This window comes from Panulirus ornatus, chromosome 35 (genome assembly GCF_036320965.1).
Source record: "Panulirus ornatus isolate Po-2019 chromosome 35, ASM3632096v1, whole genome shotgun sequence".
NCBI lineage: Eukaryota > Metazoa > Arthropoda > Malacostraca > Decapoda > Palinuridae > Panulirus > Panulirus ornatus.
In genome coordinates this window covers 17,154,053-17,169,676 of record NC_092258.1, presented here as the reverse complement: position 1 = coordinate 17,169,676, position 15,624 = coordinate 17,154,053, and the positions used below count along the sequence as shown (strand labels likewise).

Genomic DNA, 15,624 nt, shown 5'->3' with positions numbered 1-15,624 from the left:
TTCACCCCCTCCCCCACCTTGCGACAATTCTGCTTCTATGGTTCCATTCGCTGCTAAGTACATTCCTAGATAACTAAAACACATACCTTCCTCCAATTTTTCTCCATTTAAACTTACATTCCAATTAACTTGTCCCTGAACCGTACTGAACCTAATAACCTTGCTCTTATTCACATTTACTCTCAACTTTCTTCTTTCACACACTTTTCCAAATTCAGTCACCAACTTCTGTAGTTTCTCACTCGAATCAGCCACCAGAGCTGTATCATCAGTGAACAACAACTGACTCACTTCCCATGCCCTCTCATCCACAATAGACTGCATACTTGCCCCTCTCTCCAAAACTCTTGCATTCACATCCCTAACCACCCCAACCATATACAAATCAAACAACCATGGGGACATCACGCACCCTTGCCGCAAACAAACATTCACTGGGAACCAATCACTTTCCTCTTCCTACTCGTACACATGCCTTACATTCTAGGTAAAAACTTTTCACTGCTTCTAGCAACTTACCTCCCACACAATATACTCTTACGACCTTCCACAAAGCACCCCAATCAACCCTATCATATACCTTCTCCAGATCCATAAATGCTACATACAAATCCATCTCTTCTTCTGCTACATACAAATCCATCTGTTTTTCTAAGTATTTCTAACACACATTCTTCAAAGCAAACATCTGATCCACATATCCTCTACCACTTCTGAAACCACACTGCTCTTTCCCAGTCTGATGCTCTGTACATGCCTTCGCCCTCTCAATCAATACCCTCCCATACAATTTCCCAGGAATACTCAACAAACTTATGCCTCTGTAGTTTGAACATTCACCTTTATCCCCTCTGCCTTTGTACAATGGAACTATGCATGCATTCCACCAATCCTCAGGCACTTCACCATGATCCATACATACAATGAATATCCTTACCAACTAATCAACAACAAAGACAACCCCTTTTTTTAATAAATTCTACTGAAATACCATCCAAACCCATCACCTTGCCAGCTTTCATCTTCCGCAAAGCTTTCACTACCTCTTTTCTCAAAACCAAACCATTCTCCCTGACCCTGTAACTTTGCACACCACCCCGATCAAAACACTCGACATGTTTATTTGTTATTCGTTAATTAATAAAGCTATGTTACCGTAATCTGTATTAATACCTGTAATCCTCATTTACAATACTGTATATATGTTAATGGTAAAACATTTAGTCAGGAACACTTCTCCATACATGCAATGTTATAATGACCCCAGCAAGAGCCATTTCAGTTAGTGCTCCATTTTCCAGGAACATACTGAGAGAGAACTGACAAGCAAGTATCAAATAACATCAATACCGAGTGCTACTTGGTATATTAGCGTACTTTGTTGTGAGAACTAAGGAAGTATCAAATAACATCAATGTTGAAAAGGAAGACTGTGCAGGCAATACTGGATGTTCCGAATGGAAATATGGTATGACATATTGAAACCACTGAACAATTACATCTGCCATTCAGGGTTTGATGGCCTGGGGTGAAGGCAGTAGTGGTAGTGTGGGAAGGTTTGGAGACCAGGGAGGGAGGAAGTGGTAGTGGTGAGTGAGGGTGTGTTAGTGGTGACAGAGGGTTTGCTATCCAAAGAAGGTTGGAGGGCTCAGTGGTGTGGGTGCAGCATGATAACTAGAGGATGTGGGAGGGTTTGGTAGCCAGAAAAGGAGGGGACTTGGTGGCATGGGAGGGTATAGGAGCCAGGGAAGTAGTGGTGAGAGAGGGTGTGGTGGCACATAAGTGGTCTATCAAAGAAAGCCACGAATTAGTATGTGGGACGTGGATGTGGTTGAAACCTTTCGTTTCAGTATATTACACAAGATATCTGTTCCTAAAATAGGAACTTGCAAATTCAATTGTAGGAAAGTTTTGCTTTAAAAGTCAACATGAAAGTAAACTTACCCTATTACCATCAACAACATCTACAATGACTGCCAATCTGCCCCTATATGGACCTACATTGAGGTAGACCACCCGTCCAATCTGAACAAACTTCCGGAAAGTCTGTAAATGAAATTTAACACAATTAGAAAACTATAAAGAGCAGTATCCAACATCAAATACTCATTAAGCATGTGGCTTTCTAATCATATGTTATCATAAAAGCAATTACATAAAAGCTGGCCACATCAACCAGTCAGGACAACAGGTCATACATTGTTGTGTTAATGTATATGCATCTATGTCCAGAGCAAAAGAGTATTAAGCACTCTGTTATTCTAATGGTAGTTTCCCCAAAGTAGGTAGTAACTGGAAGACAGCCAATGGCTAAGTAAGCCACCACTTTAGTGGTTGTCAAGTTGCACTCCTCTAACCCAGACAGCTCTTTTTTTTCTGCCTCTAACACAAGGACCACTGGTATTCTGTTCACAAACATACAATCTCTTCTTGTCATATGTAACACTAGACTACAATGAAGTCACGCATCTCATTCTTCATAACTGGACTTTCCAACAGTGAGCACTATGCACTAGTCCCACCTTTTGGCAAAATGATAGCAGCAGTATATAGATGCAGAACATAGGAACATTTAGACAAGCATTAGGTAGAAGCACTCAACTGAAGTAGCCATTGGGAACATCAGCTAGAAGCCACAGCAAACATTGCACCAGAGTTGCCCTCTACCAGTGGCCTGTTAAGGGTGAGGCACTAAAGGCTACGAAGCGACACTGGAGTTCTTTTGTTATGGACTTTGTTGCCGTGACTACCCCTTTGAGGAAGTTCCAATTGGAACAGGCATCTGAGATATAGACAGATAGAAAGATAGTTGCACCATATCAAAATGGTGTCTGTATGATGTCCAGAGTATAAGCATGAAAGTGTGATTTGTGTTTGTCTGGGAAGTGTGGTTTCTGATGGACGTTTGTCAGATATGTTAGTTTAACACTTGAAAGTTGAAGACTGTGTTGGAAGGATGGCTGTTTAGTGTGTGTTGGGTTATTTCAGTGTGTATGTGTTTTATTGGTGTTAAATTTGTTGGTGAGGAGGATCAGTGAGCAGAGGTTACAGATGCACGGGTAAGCTTTTTATTTCTACTTGACGGATGGTGGTTACTGACAGAGTGGTTTGGGTGGGAGGGGTTGCACATAATTCTAAACCAAGCATGCTGAGGATGGAAATGTTTTGGAATCTTAGTTTACTATGAAGGTGCTGAATGCTTCTAGGTGTTACAAAACCAATGGCTGCTCTGAGTACACTATTCTGTGTGGCTCGCAGTTCTTTTATATATACTTTTTTAAAGTGAAAGACCTGGCAGGTATGGCATAGTTCAAGGTGGAGTGGACTCATTATCTATAAGGGATGTTGAGGGATTCTGTCTAGTTCAAATCTGAGAACACTTAGTTTGTGTGTTGTTTTTGTGTTGCTATTAGTGTAGGGAGTGAATGTCAAGGGTGTGCTGTAACTAATGACTAAATGGTTGGTGTCTTACCCAGTTGATAAACCAGTCCATCCAGAGTAACTAGAAGTGTTGAGCAGGATTTATATCTAACTGGGGTCAACAGTGTAACTGAGTGCTTCTGTGGAGATGTATACACTCTGTTCAAGGTGTGCCACTGTTCCAGTTGCATAATGTAGTGCAGCATATATGATGTTGCTACTTTGGTGTCAAGAGTGCTGTAAGAAGGTTGTGAAGTCATCTGCAAACCAAAGGACCCTCATGTTGAATTCTGACAGGGGGTAACGGGTAATGGGTCATGCAGAAAGAGAGATGAATACAAAAGGACCTGAATGTTCAGGTTTACCTAAAGTAATGAGAGGTAATATAAGGAAAGACTGAAGAAAGTTGCTGAAAGGCCTGCTCCTGTCGAATTGAAGTGTTTAAAAGGTGAAACAATTATGCTTGTTTCTGGCAAGGTGGCCAGCAAAAAAATTAGTATCCACTTTTCCTCATTGTTGTGGAGGGTGGAGTCAGTTTTTTCTTTTTTGAGGATACGCTAAGGTACAGTGTCAATGCTTTGTTAATATCTATTGTACAGATGTGATGCATAAATGTGCACTATGCAAAAAAGTTAAATAACTCAAAGACATCCAAAACCCAAGCCAAAACTCTTGCTGCAGGCTGAATCATCTGATTAGACTAATATAAACACTAGTTGCATCTCTGAGAGAACAAGTGATATTCAAGAAATAAAGGAAAACAAGGAGTTTACACACTGGACAGTGCCACTGCTGGTGAGCTTGACTGGGTATATCTTACTCCCATGTTTTTTACAAGAAAAAAGTTAACCGATACTGCATCTTTTACACTACAGTTGCATGAAATAGTACACAGTCATTCTAAAGCAACAAAGTAGAAAGTGAGTAAAGAGAAAACCTGATGGTAGCACTCTACCACATAGGAACCATACACTAGAATGCCTACAACATGCAGGACCAAAACACTCATATCTAAAACATGTAACTTATCAATTTCTACATGGCACTGTACAGATGCATCCAGGAGAATATTCTGGTGAGTTTCTGATTAAGTTTTATGTTGGGCAGACTGGTAAGTATCTTTCTGTTAGACTTAAGCAACATAAATACAGTACAAGAATCAAATGCCTTGTTTAATCACATTCATAACTATCATCATTGTACTGACAGGAGTAATGCCATCTCAGTTACTAACTCTATCTCCAGTACCATGAGAAATATCACAGAATCTTCTTATATCAAATGCACAAAGAGTCATAACCTAAATATTAATGATGGTCTATACAAATTGGATAACTTTATTGTTGATAAAATTTGTAAACAATTCCCCTTCTTGTTCCCATAATAAGTTTATGATATGCTCGTTGTCTGTCTTGGACAATCACTTGTTTACCAACAGCATCCTAGCTATGTCTCATTGTTGTATATCAATTGACTATTCTTTCTTGTATCTCCCCTGATGTGATGAGTACACGAAAGTGCACGTGGGAACTTATTGTGAGAGTAAGTGAGCTTGGGAAGGAGACTTGTGTGAGGAAGTACCAGGAGAGACTGAGTACAGAATGGAAAAAGGTGAGAACAATGGAAGTAAGAGGAGTGGGGAGAGGAATGGGATGTATTTAGGGAATCAGTGATGGATTGCACAAAAGATGCTTGTGGCATGAGAAGAGTGGGAGGTGGGTTGATTAGAAAGGGTAGTGAGTGGTGGGATGAAGAAGTAAGAGTATTAGTGAAAGAGAAGAGAGAGGCATTTGGACGATTTTTGCAGGGAAAAAAATGAAATTGATTGGGAGACGTATAAAAGAAAGAGACAGGAGGTCAAGAGAAAGGTGCAAGAGGTGAAAAAAAGGGCAAATGAGAGTTGGGGTGAGAGAGTATCATTAAATTTTAGGGAGAATAAAAAGATGTTCTGGAAGGAGGTAAATAAAGTGCGTAAGACAAGGGAGCAAATGGGAACTTCAGTGAAGGGCGCAAATAGGGAGGTGATAACAAGTAGTGGTGATGTGAGAAGGAGATGGAGTGAGTATTTTGAAGGTTTGTTGAATGTGTTTGATGATAGAGTGGCAGATATAGGGTGTTTTGGTCGAGGTGGTGTGCAAAGTGAGAGGGTTGGAGAAAATGATTTGCTAAACAGAGAAGAGGTAGTAAAAGCTTTGCGGAAGATGAAAGCCGGCAAGGCAGCAGGTTTGGATGGTATTGCAGTGGAATTTATTAAAAAAGGGGGTGACTGTATTGTTGACTGGTTGGTAAGGTTATTTAATGTATGTATGACTCACGGTGAGGTGCCTGACGATTGGCGGAATGCTTGCATAGTGCCATTGTACAAAGGCAAAGGGGATAAGAGTGAGTGCTCAAATTACAGAGGTATAAGTTTGTTGAGTATTCCTGGTAAATTATATGGGAGGGTATTGATTGAGAGGGTGAAGGCATGTACAGAGCATCAGATTGGGGACGAGCAGTGTGGTTTCAGAAGTGGTAGAGGATGTGTGGATCAGGTGTTTGCTTTGAAGAATGCATGTGAGAAATACTTAGAAAAGCAAATGGATTTGTATGTAGCATTTATGGATCTGGAGAAGGCATATGATAGAGTTGATAGAGATGCTCTGTGGAAGGTATTAAGAATATATGGTGTGGGAGGCAAGTTGTTAGAAGCAGTGAAAAGTTTTTATCGAGGATGTAAGGCATGTGTACGTGTAGGAAGAGAGGAAAGTGATTGGTTCTCAGTGAATGTAGGTTTGCGGCAGGGGTGTGTGATGTCTCCATGGTTGTTTAATTTGTTTATGGATGGGGTTGTTAGGGAGGTAAATGCAAGAGTTTTGAAGACTTTTGGAAAGAGGGGCAAGTATGAAGTCTGTTGGGGATGAGAGAGCTTGGGAAGTGAGTCAGTTGTTGTTCGCTGATGATACAGCGCTGGTGGCTGATACATGTGAGAAACTGCAGAAGCTGGTGACTGAGTTTGGTAAAGTGTGTGAAAGAAGAAAGTTAAGAGTAAATGTGAATAAGAGCAAGGTTATTAGGTACAGTAGGGTTGAGGGTCAAGTCAATTGGGAGGTGAGTTTGAATGGAGAAAAACTGGAGGAAGTGAAGTGTTTTAGATATCTGGGAGTGGATCTGGCAGCGGATGGAACCATGGAAGCGGAAGTGGATCATAGGGTGGGGGAGGGGGCGAAAATTCTGGGAGCCTTGAAGAATGTGTGGAAGTCGAGAACATTATCTCGCAAAGCAAAAATGGGTATGTTTGAAGGAATAGTGGTTCCAACAATGTTGTATGGTTGCGAGGCGTGGGCTATGGATAGAGTTGTGCGCAGGAGGATGGATGTGCTGGAAATGAGATGTTTGAGGACAATGTGTGGTGTGAGGTGGTTTGATCGAGTAAGTAACGTAAGGGTAAGAGAGATGTGTGGAAATAAAAAGAGCGTGGTTGAGAGAGCAGAAGAGGGTGTTTTGAAATGGTTTGGGCACATGGAGAGAATGAGTGAGGAAAGATTGACCAAGAGGATATATGTGTCGGAGGTGGAGGGAACGAGGAGAAGAGGGAGACCAAATTGGAGGTGGAAAGATGGAGTGAAAAAGATTTTGTGTGATCGGGGCCTGAACATGCAGGAGGGTGAAAGGAGGGCAAGGAATAGAGTGAATTGGAGCGATGTGGTATACCGGGGTTGATGTGCTGTCAGTGGATTGAATCAGGGCATGTGAAGCGTCTGGGGTAAACCATGGAAATCTGTGTAGGTATGTATATTTGCGTGTGTGGACGTATGTATATAGATGTGTATGGGGGTGGGTTGGGCCATTTCTTTCGTCTGTTTCCTTGCGCTACCTCGCAAACGCGGGAGACAGCGACAAAGCAAAAATAAAAAAAAATATATATATATATATATATATATATATATATATATATATATATATATATATATATATATATATATATCATACTTTGTCGCTATCTCCTGCATTTGTGAGGTAGCGCAAGGAAACAGACAAAAGAATGGCCCAACCAACCCACATACATATATATATATACATAAACGCCCACACATGCATATAAACATACCTATACAATTCAACGTATACATACATCTACATACACAGACGTATACATATATATATTTATTTTTTTTTTCATACTATTCGCCATTTCCCGCCTCAGCGAGGTAGCGTTAAGAACAGAGAACTGTGCCTCTGAGGAAACATCCTCACCCGGCCCCCTTCTCTGTTCCTTCCTATGGAAAATTAAAAAAAAAAAAAAAAAAATGAGGGGAAGATTTCCAGCCGCCCGCTCCCTTCCCTTTTAGTCGCCTTCTACGACACGCAGGGAATACGTGGGAAGTATTCTTTCTCTCCTATCCCCAGGGATAATAATAAGTTTATGATATGCTCGTTGTCTGTCTTGGACAATCACTTGTTTACCAACAGCATCCTAGCTATGTCTCTTTGTTGTATATCAATTGACTATTTTTTCTTGTATCTCCCGATTTTTTTTTTTGCTTTGTCGCTGTCTCCCGCGTTTGCGAGGTAGCGCAAGGAAACAGACGAAAGAAATGGCCCAACCCACCCCCATACACATCTATATACATACGTCTACACACGCAAATATACATACCTACACAGCTTTCCATGCTTTACCCCAGACGCTTCACATGCCCTGATTCAATCCACTGACAGCACGTCAACCCCGGTATACCACATCGATCCAATTCACTCTATTCCTTGCCCTCCTTTCACCCACCTGCATGTTCAGGCCCCGATCACACAAAATCCCTTTCACTCCATCCTTCCACCTCCAATTTGGTCTCCCACTTCTCCTCGTTCCCTCCACCTCCGACATATATACCCTCTTGGTCAATCTTTCCTCACTCATTCTCTCCATGTGCCCAAACCATTTCAAAACACCCTCTTCTGCTCTCTCAACCACGCTCTTTTTATTTCCACACATCTCTCTTACCCTTACATTACTTACTCGATCAAGCCACCTCACACCACACATTGTCCTCAAAAATCTCATTTCCAGCACATCCATCCTCCTGCGCACAACTCTATCCATAGCCCACGCCTCGCAACCACACAACATTGTTGGAACCACTATTCCTTCAAACATACCCATTTTTGCTTTCCAAGATAATGTTCTCGACTTCCACACATTCTTCAAGGCTCCCAGGATTTTCACCCCATCCCCCACCCTATGATCCACTTCCACTTCCATGGTTCCATACGCTGCCAGATCCACTCCCAGATATCTAAAACACTTTACTTCCTCCAGTTTTTCTCCCTTCAAACTTACCTCCCAATTGACTTGACCCTCAACCCTACTGTACCTAATAACCTTGCTCTTATTCACATTTACTTTAACATTTACTTGAGTGAGTGCTCAAATTACAGAGGTATAAGTTTGTTGAGTATTCCTGGTAAATTATATGGGAGGGTATTGATTGAGAGGGTGAAGGCATGTACAGAGCATCAGATTGGGGAAGAGCAGTGTGGTTTCAGAAGTGGTAGAGGATGTGTGGATCAGGTGTTTGCTTTGAAGAATGTATGTGAGAAATACTTAGAAAAGCAAATGGATTTGTATGTAGCATTTATGGATCTGGAGAAGGCATATGATAGAGTTGAGAGAGATGCTCTGTGGAAGGTATTAAGAATATATGGTAGGGGAGGCAAGTTGTTAGAAGCAGTGAAAAGTTTTTATCGAGGATGTAAGGCATGTGTACGTGTAGGAAGAGAGGAAAGTGATTGGTTCTCAGTGAATGTAGGTTTGCGGCAGGGGTGTGTGATGTCTCCATGGTTGTTTAGTTTGTTTATGGATGGGGTTGTTAGGGAGGTAAATGCAAGAGTTTTGGAAAGAGGGGCAAGTATGAAGTCTGTTGGGGATGAGAGAGCTTGGGAAGTGAGTCAGTTGTTGTTCGCTGATGATACAGCGCTGGTGGCTGATTCATGTGAGAAACTGCAGAAGCTGGTGACTGAGTTTGGTAAAGTGTGTGAAAGAAGAAAGTTAAGAGTAAATGTGAATAAGAGCAAGGTTATTAGGTACAGTAGGGTTGAGGGTCAAGTCAATTGGGAGGTGAGTTTGAATGGAGAAAAACTGGAGGAAGTGAAGTGTTTTAGATATCTGGGAGTGGATCTGGCAGCGGATGGAACCATGGAAGCGGAAGTGGATCATAGGGTGGGGGAGGGGGCGAAAATTCTGGAAGCCTTGAAGAATGTGTGGAGGTCGAGAACATTATCTCGGAAAGCAAAAATGGGTATGTTTGAAGGAATAGTGGTTCCAACAATGTTGTATGGTTGCGAGGCGTGGGCTATGGATAGAGTTGTGCGCAGGAGGATGGATGTGCTGGAAATGAGATGTTTGAGGACAATGTGTGGTGTGAGGTGGTTTGATCGAGTAAGTAACGTAAGGGTAAGAGAGAGGTGTGGAAATAAAAAGAGCGTGGTTGAGAGAGCAGAAGAGGGTGTTTTGAAATGGTTTGGGCACATGGAAAGAATGAGTGAGGAAAGATTGACCAAGAGGATATATGTGTCGGAGGTGGAGGGAACGAGGAGAAGAGGGAGACCAAATTGGAGGTGGAAAGATGGAGTGAAAAAGATTTTGTGTGATCGGGGCCTGAACATGCAGGAGGGTGAAAGGAGGGCAAGGAATAGAGTGAATTGGAGCGATGTGGTATACCGGGGTTGACATGCTGTCAGTGGACTGAATCAAGGCATGTGAAGCGTCTGGGGTAAACCATGGAAAGCTGTGTAGGTATGTATATTTGCGTGTGTGGACATATGTACATACATGTGTATGGGGGTGGGTTGGGCCATTTCTTTCATCTGTTTCCTTGCGCTACCTCGCAAATGCGGAGACAGAAAAAAAAAAAAAAAAAAAAAAAAAAAAAAAAATATTTTTTTTTTCTTTTTTTTCTTTTTGCTTTGTCGCTGTCTCCCGCGTTTGCGAGGTAGCGCAAGGAAACAGACGAAAGAAATGGCCCAACCCACCCCCATACACATGCCTTGATTCAATCCACTGACAGCACGTCAACCCCGGTATACCACATCGCTCCAATTCACTCTATCCATGGGGATAAGGGAGAAAGAATACTTCCCACGTATTCCCTACGTGACGTAGAAGGCGACTAAAAGGGGAGGCAGCGGGGGGCTGGAAATCCTCCCCTCTCGTTTTTTTTTTTTTAATTTTCCAAAAGAAGGAACAGAGAATTGGGCCAGGTGAGGGTATTCCCTCAAAAGCCTAGTCCTCTGTTCTTAACGCTACCTCGCTAATGCGGGAAATGGCGAATAGTTTGAAAGAAAAAAAGAAGATATATATAAAAAGATGTTCTGTAAGGAGGTAAATAAAGTGCGTAAGACAAGGGAGCAAATGGGAACTTCAGTGAAGGGCGCAAATGGGGAGGTGATAACAAGTAGTGGTGATGTGAGAAGGAGTTGGAGTGAGTATTTTGAAGGTTTGTTGAATGTGTTTGATGATAGAGTGGCAGATATATGGTGTTTTGGTCGAGGTGGTGTGCAAAGTGCGAGGGTTAGGGAAAATGATTTGGTAAACAGAGAAGAGGTAGTAAAAGCTTTGCGGAAGATGAAAGCCGGCAAGGCAGCAGGTTTGGATGGTATTGCAGTGGAATTTATTAAAAAAGGGGGTGACTGTATTGTTGACTGGTTGGTAAGGTTATTTAATGTATGTATGACTCATGGTGAGGTGCCTGAGGATGGGCGGAATGCGTGCATAGTGCCATTGTACAAAGGCAAAGGGGATAAGAGTGAGTGCTCAAATTACAGAGGTATAAGTTTGTTGAGTATTCCTGGCAAATTATATGGGAGGGTATTGATTGAGAGGGTGAAGGCATGTACAGAGCATCAGATTGGGGAAGAGCAGTGTGGTTTCAGAAGTGGTAGAGGATGTGTGGATCAGGTGTTTGCTTTGAAGAATGTATGTGAGAAATACTTAGAAAAGCAAATGGATTTGTATGTAGCATCTATGGATCTGGAGAAGGCATATGATAAGAGTTGATAGAGATGCTCTGTGGAAGGTATTAAGAATATATGGTGTGGGAGGCAAGTTGTTAGAAGCAGTGAAAAGTTTTTATCGAGGATGTAAGGCATGTGTACGTGTTGGAAGAGAGGAAAGTGATTGGTTCTCAGTGAATGTAGGTTTGCGGCAGGGGTGTGTGATGTCTCCATGGTTGTTTAATTTGTTTATGGATGGGGTTGTTAGGGAGTTGAATGCAAGAGTTTTGGAAAGAGGGGCAAGCATGAAGTCTGTTGGGGATGAGAGAGCTTGGGAAGTGAGTCAGTTGTTGTTCGCTGATGATACAGCGCTGGTGGCTCATTCATGTGAGAAACTGCAGAAGCTGGTGACTGAGTTTGGTAAGTGTGTGAAAGAAGAAAGTTAAGAGTAAATGTGAATAAGAGCAAGGTTATTAGGTACAGTAGGGTTGAGGGTCAAGTCAATTGGGAGGTGACTTTGAATGGAGAAAAACTGGAGGAAGTGAAGTGTTTTAGATATCTAGGAGTGGATCTGGCAGCGGATGGAACCATGGAAGCGGAAGTGGATCATATGGTGGGGGAGGGGGCGAAAATTCTGGGAGCCTTGAAGAATGTGTGGAAGTCGAGAACATTATCTCGGAAAGCAAAAATGGGTATGTTTGAAGGAATAGTGGTTCCAACAATGTTGTATGGTTGCGAGGCGTGGACTATGAATAGAGTTGTGCGCAGGAGGGTGGAAGTGCTGGAAATGAGATGTTTGAGGACAACGTGTGGTGTGAGGTGGTTTGATCGAGTAAGTAACGTAAGGGTAAGAGAGATGTGTGGAAATAAAAAGAGCGTGGTTGAGAGAGCAGAAGAGGGTGTTTTGAAATGGTTTGGGCACATGGAGGGAATGAGTGAGGAAAGATTGAACAAGAGGATATATGTGTCGGAGGTGGAGGGAATGAGGAGAAGAGGGAGACCAAATAGGAGGTGGAAAGATGGAATGAAAGGAGGGCAAGGAAGAGAGTGAATTGGATCGATGTGGTATACCGGGGTTGACGTGCTGTCAGTGAATTGAATCAGAGCATGTGAAGCGTCTGGGGTAAACCATGGAAAGCTGTGTAGGTATGTATATTTGCATGTGTAGACGTGTATGTATATACATGTGTATGGGGGTGGGTTGGGCCATTTCTTTCATCTGTTTCCTTGCACTACCTCGCAAACGTGGGAGACAGCAAGAAAGAAAAATATATATATATATATATATATATATATATATATATATATATATATATATATATATATATATATATATATATATATTCCCTAGGGATAGGGGAGAAAGAATACTTCCCACGTATTCCCTGCGTGTCGTAAAAGGCGACTAAAAGGGGAGGGAGCGGGGGGCTGGAAATCCTCCCCTCTCATTTTTTTTTAATTTTCCAAAAGAAGGAACAGAGAATTGGGCCAGGTGAGGGTATTCCCTCAAAGGCCCAGGCCTCTGTTCTTAACGCTACCTCGCTAATGCGGGAAATGGCGAATAGTTTGCAAGAAAGAAAGATATATATATATATATATATATATATATATATATATATATATATATATATATATATATATATTCTACCTCGCAAACGCGGGAGACAGCGACAAAGTATAATAAAAAAAAAAATATATATATATATATAATATATATATATATATATATATATATATATATATATATATATATATATATATATATATATATATTTTTTTTTTTTTTTTTTTTTTATACTTTGTCGCTGTCTCCCGCGTCTGCGAGGTATCGCAAGGAAACAGACGAAAGAAATGGCCCAACCCCCCCCCATACACATGTACATACACACGTCCACACAAGCAACTATACATACCTACACAGCTTTCCATGGTTTACCCCAGACGCTTCACATGCCTTGCTTCAATCCACTGACAGCACGTCAACCCCTGTATACCACATGACTCCAATTCACTCTATTTCTTGCCCTCCTTTCACCCTCCTGCATGTTCAGGCCCCGATCACACAAAATCTTTTTCACTCCATCTTTCCACCTCCAATTTGGTCTCCCTCTTCTCCTCGTTCCCTCCACCTCCGACACATATATCCTCTTGGTCAATCTCTCCTCACTCATTCTCTCCATGTGCCCAAACCATTTCAAAACACCCTCTTCTGCTCTCTCAACCACGCTCTTTTTATTTCCACACATCTCTCTTACCCTTACGTTACTTACTCGATCAAACCACCTCACACCACACATTGTCCTCAAACATCTCATTTCCAGCACATCCATCCTCCTGCGCACATCTCTATCCATAGCCCACGCCTCGCAACCATACAACATTGTTGGAACCACTATTCCCTCAAACATACCCATTTTTGCTTTCCGAGATAATGTTCTCGACTTCCACACATTTTTCAAGGCTCCCAAAATTTTCGCCCCCTCCCCCACCCTATGATCCACTTCCGCTTCCATGGTTACATCCGCTGACAGATCCACTCCCAGATATCTAAAACACTTCACTTCCTCCAGTTTTTCTCCATTCAAACTCACCTCCCAATTGACTTGACCCTCACCCCTACTGTACCTAATAACCTTGCTCTTATTCACATTTACTCTCAACTTTCTTCTTCCACACACTTTACCAAACTCAGTCACCAGCTTCTGCAGTTTCTCACATGAATCAGCCACCAGCGCTGTATCATCAGCGAACAACAACTGACTCACTTCCCAAGCTCTCTCATCCCCAACAGACTTCATACTTGCCCCTCTTTCCAGGACTCTTGCATTTACCTCCCTTACAACCCCATCCATAAACAAATTAAACAACCATGGAGACATCACACACCCCTGCCGCAAACCTACATTCACTGAGAACCAATCACTTTCCTCTCTTCCTACACGTACACATGCCTTACATCCTCGATAAAAACTTTTCACTGCTTCTAACAACTTGCCTCCCACACCATATATTCTTAATACCTTCCACAGAGCATCTCTATCAACTCTATCATATGCCTTCTCCAGATCCATAAATGCTACATACAAATCCATTTGCTTTTCTAAGTATTTCTCACATACATTCTTCAAAGCAAACACCTGATCCACACATCCTCTACCACTTCTGAAACCGCACTGCTCTTCCCCAATCTGATGCTCTGTACATGCCTTCACCCTCTCAATCAATACCCTCCCATATAATTTACCAGGAATACTCAACAAACTTATACCTCTGTAATTTGAGCACTCACTCTTATCCCCTTTGCCTTTGTACAATGGCACTATGCACGCATTCCGCCAATCCTCAGGCACCTCACCATGAGTCATACATACATTAAATAACCTTACCAACCAGTCAACAATACAGTCACCCCCTTTCTTAATAAATTCCACTGCAATACCATCCAAACCTGCTGCCTTGCCGGCTTTCATCTTCCGCAAAGCTTTTACTACCTCTTCTCTGTTTACCAAATCATTTTCCCTAACCCTCTCACTTTGCACACCACCTCGACCAAAACACCCTATATCTGCCACTCTGTCATCAGACACATTCAACAAACCTTCAAAATACTCATTCCATCTCCTTCTCACATCACCGCTACTTGTTATCACCTCCCCATTTACGCCCTTCACTGAAGTTCCCATTTGCTCCCTTGTCTTACGCACCCTATTTATTTTTCTTTCTTTTAAACTATTCGCCATTTCCCACATTAGCGAGATAGCGTTAAGAACAAAGGACTGGGCCTTTTTTGGAATATCCTCACCTGGCCCCCTCCATTCCTTCTTTTGGAAAATTAAAAAAAAAGAGAGGGGAGGATTTCCATCCCCCCGCTCTCTCCCCTTTTAGTCGCCTTCTACGACACGCAGGGAATACGTGGGAAGTATTCTTAATCCCCTATCCCCAGGGATAAATATATATATATATATATATATAAATATATATATATATATATATATATATATATATATATATATATTTTTTTTTCCTTTGTCGCTGTCTCCCGTGTTTGCGAGGTAGCGCAAGGAAACAGACGAAAGAAATGGCCCAACCCACCCCCATACACATGTATATATATACGTCCACACAGGCAAATATACATACCTACACAGCTTTCCATGGTTTACCCCAGACACTTCACATGCCCTGATTCAATCCACTGACAGCACGTCAACACTGGTATACCAAATCGATCCAACT

The 15,624-nt window shown here is 41.9% G+C and overlaps 1 protein-coding gene across 2 annotated transcripts in view; it reads right to left on the bottom strand.

Moving 5' to 3' along the window:
* Nucleotides 1–15,624, bottom strand: part of RpL14 (ribosomal protein L14) — an 80,966-nt gene that overhangs the window by 37,635 nt on the left and 27,707 nt on the right. For both annotated transcript variants that reach the window (XM_071683121.1, XM_071683120.1), the window contains exon 2: nucleotides 1,945–2,046. In XM_071683121.1, the coding sequence (XP_071539222.1) occupies nucleotides 1,945–2,046 (102 nt within the window). The remainder of the gene's footprint in view (nucleotides 1–1,944; nucleotides 2,047–15,624) is intronic.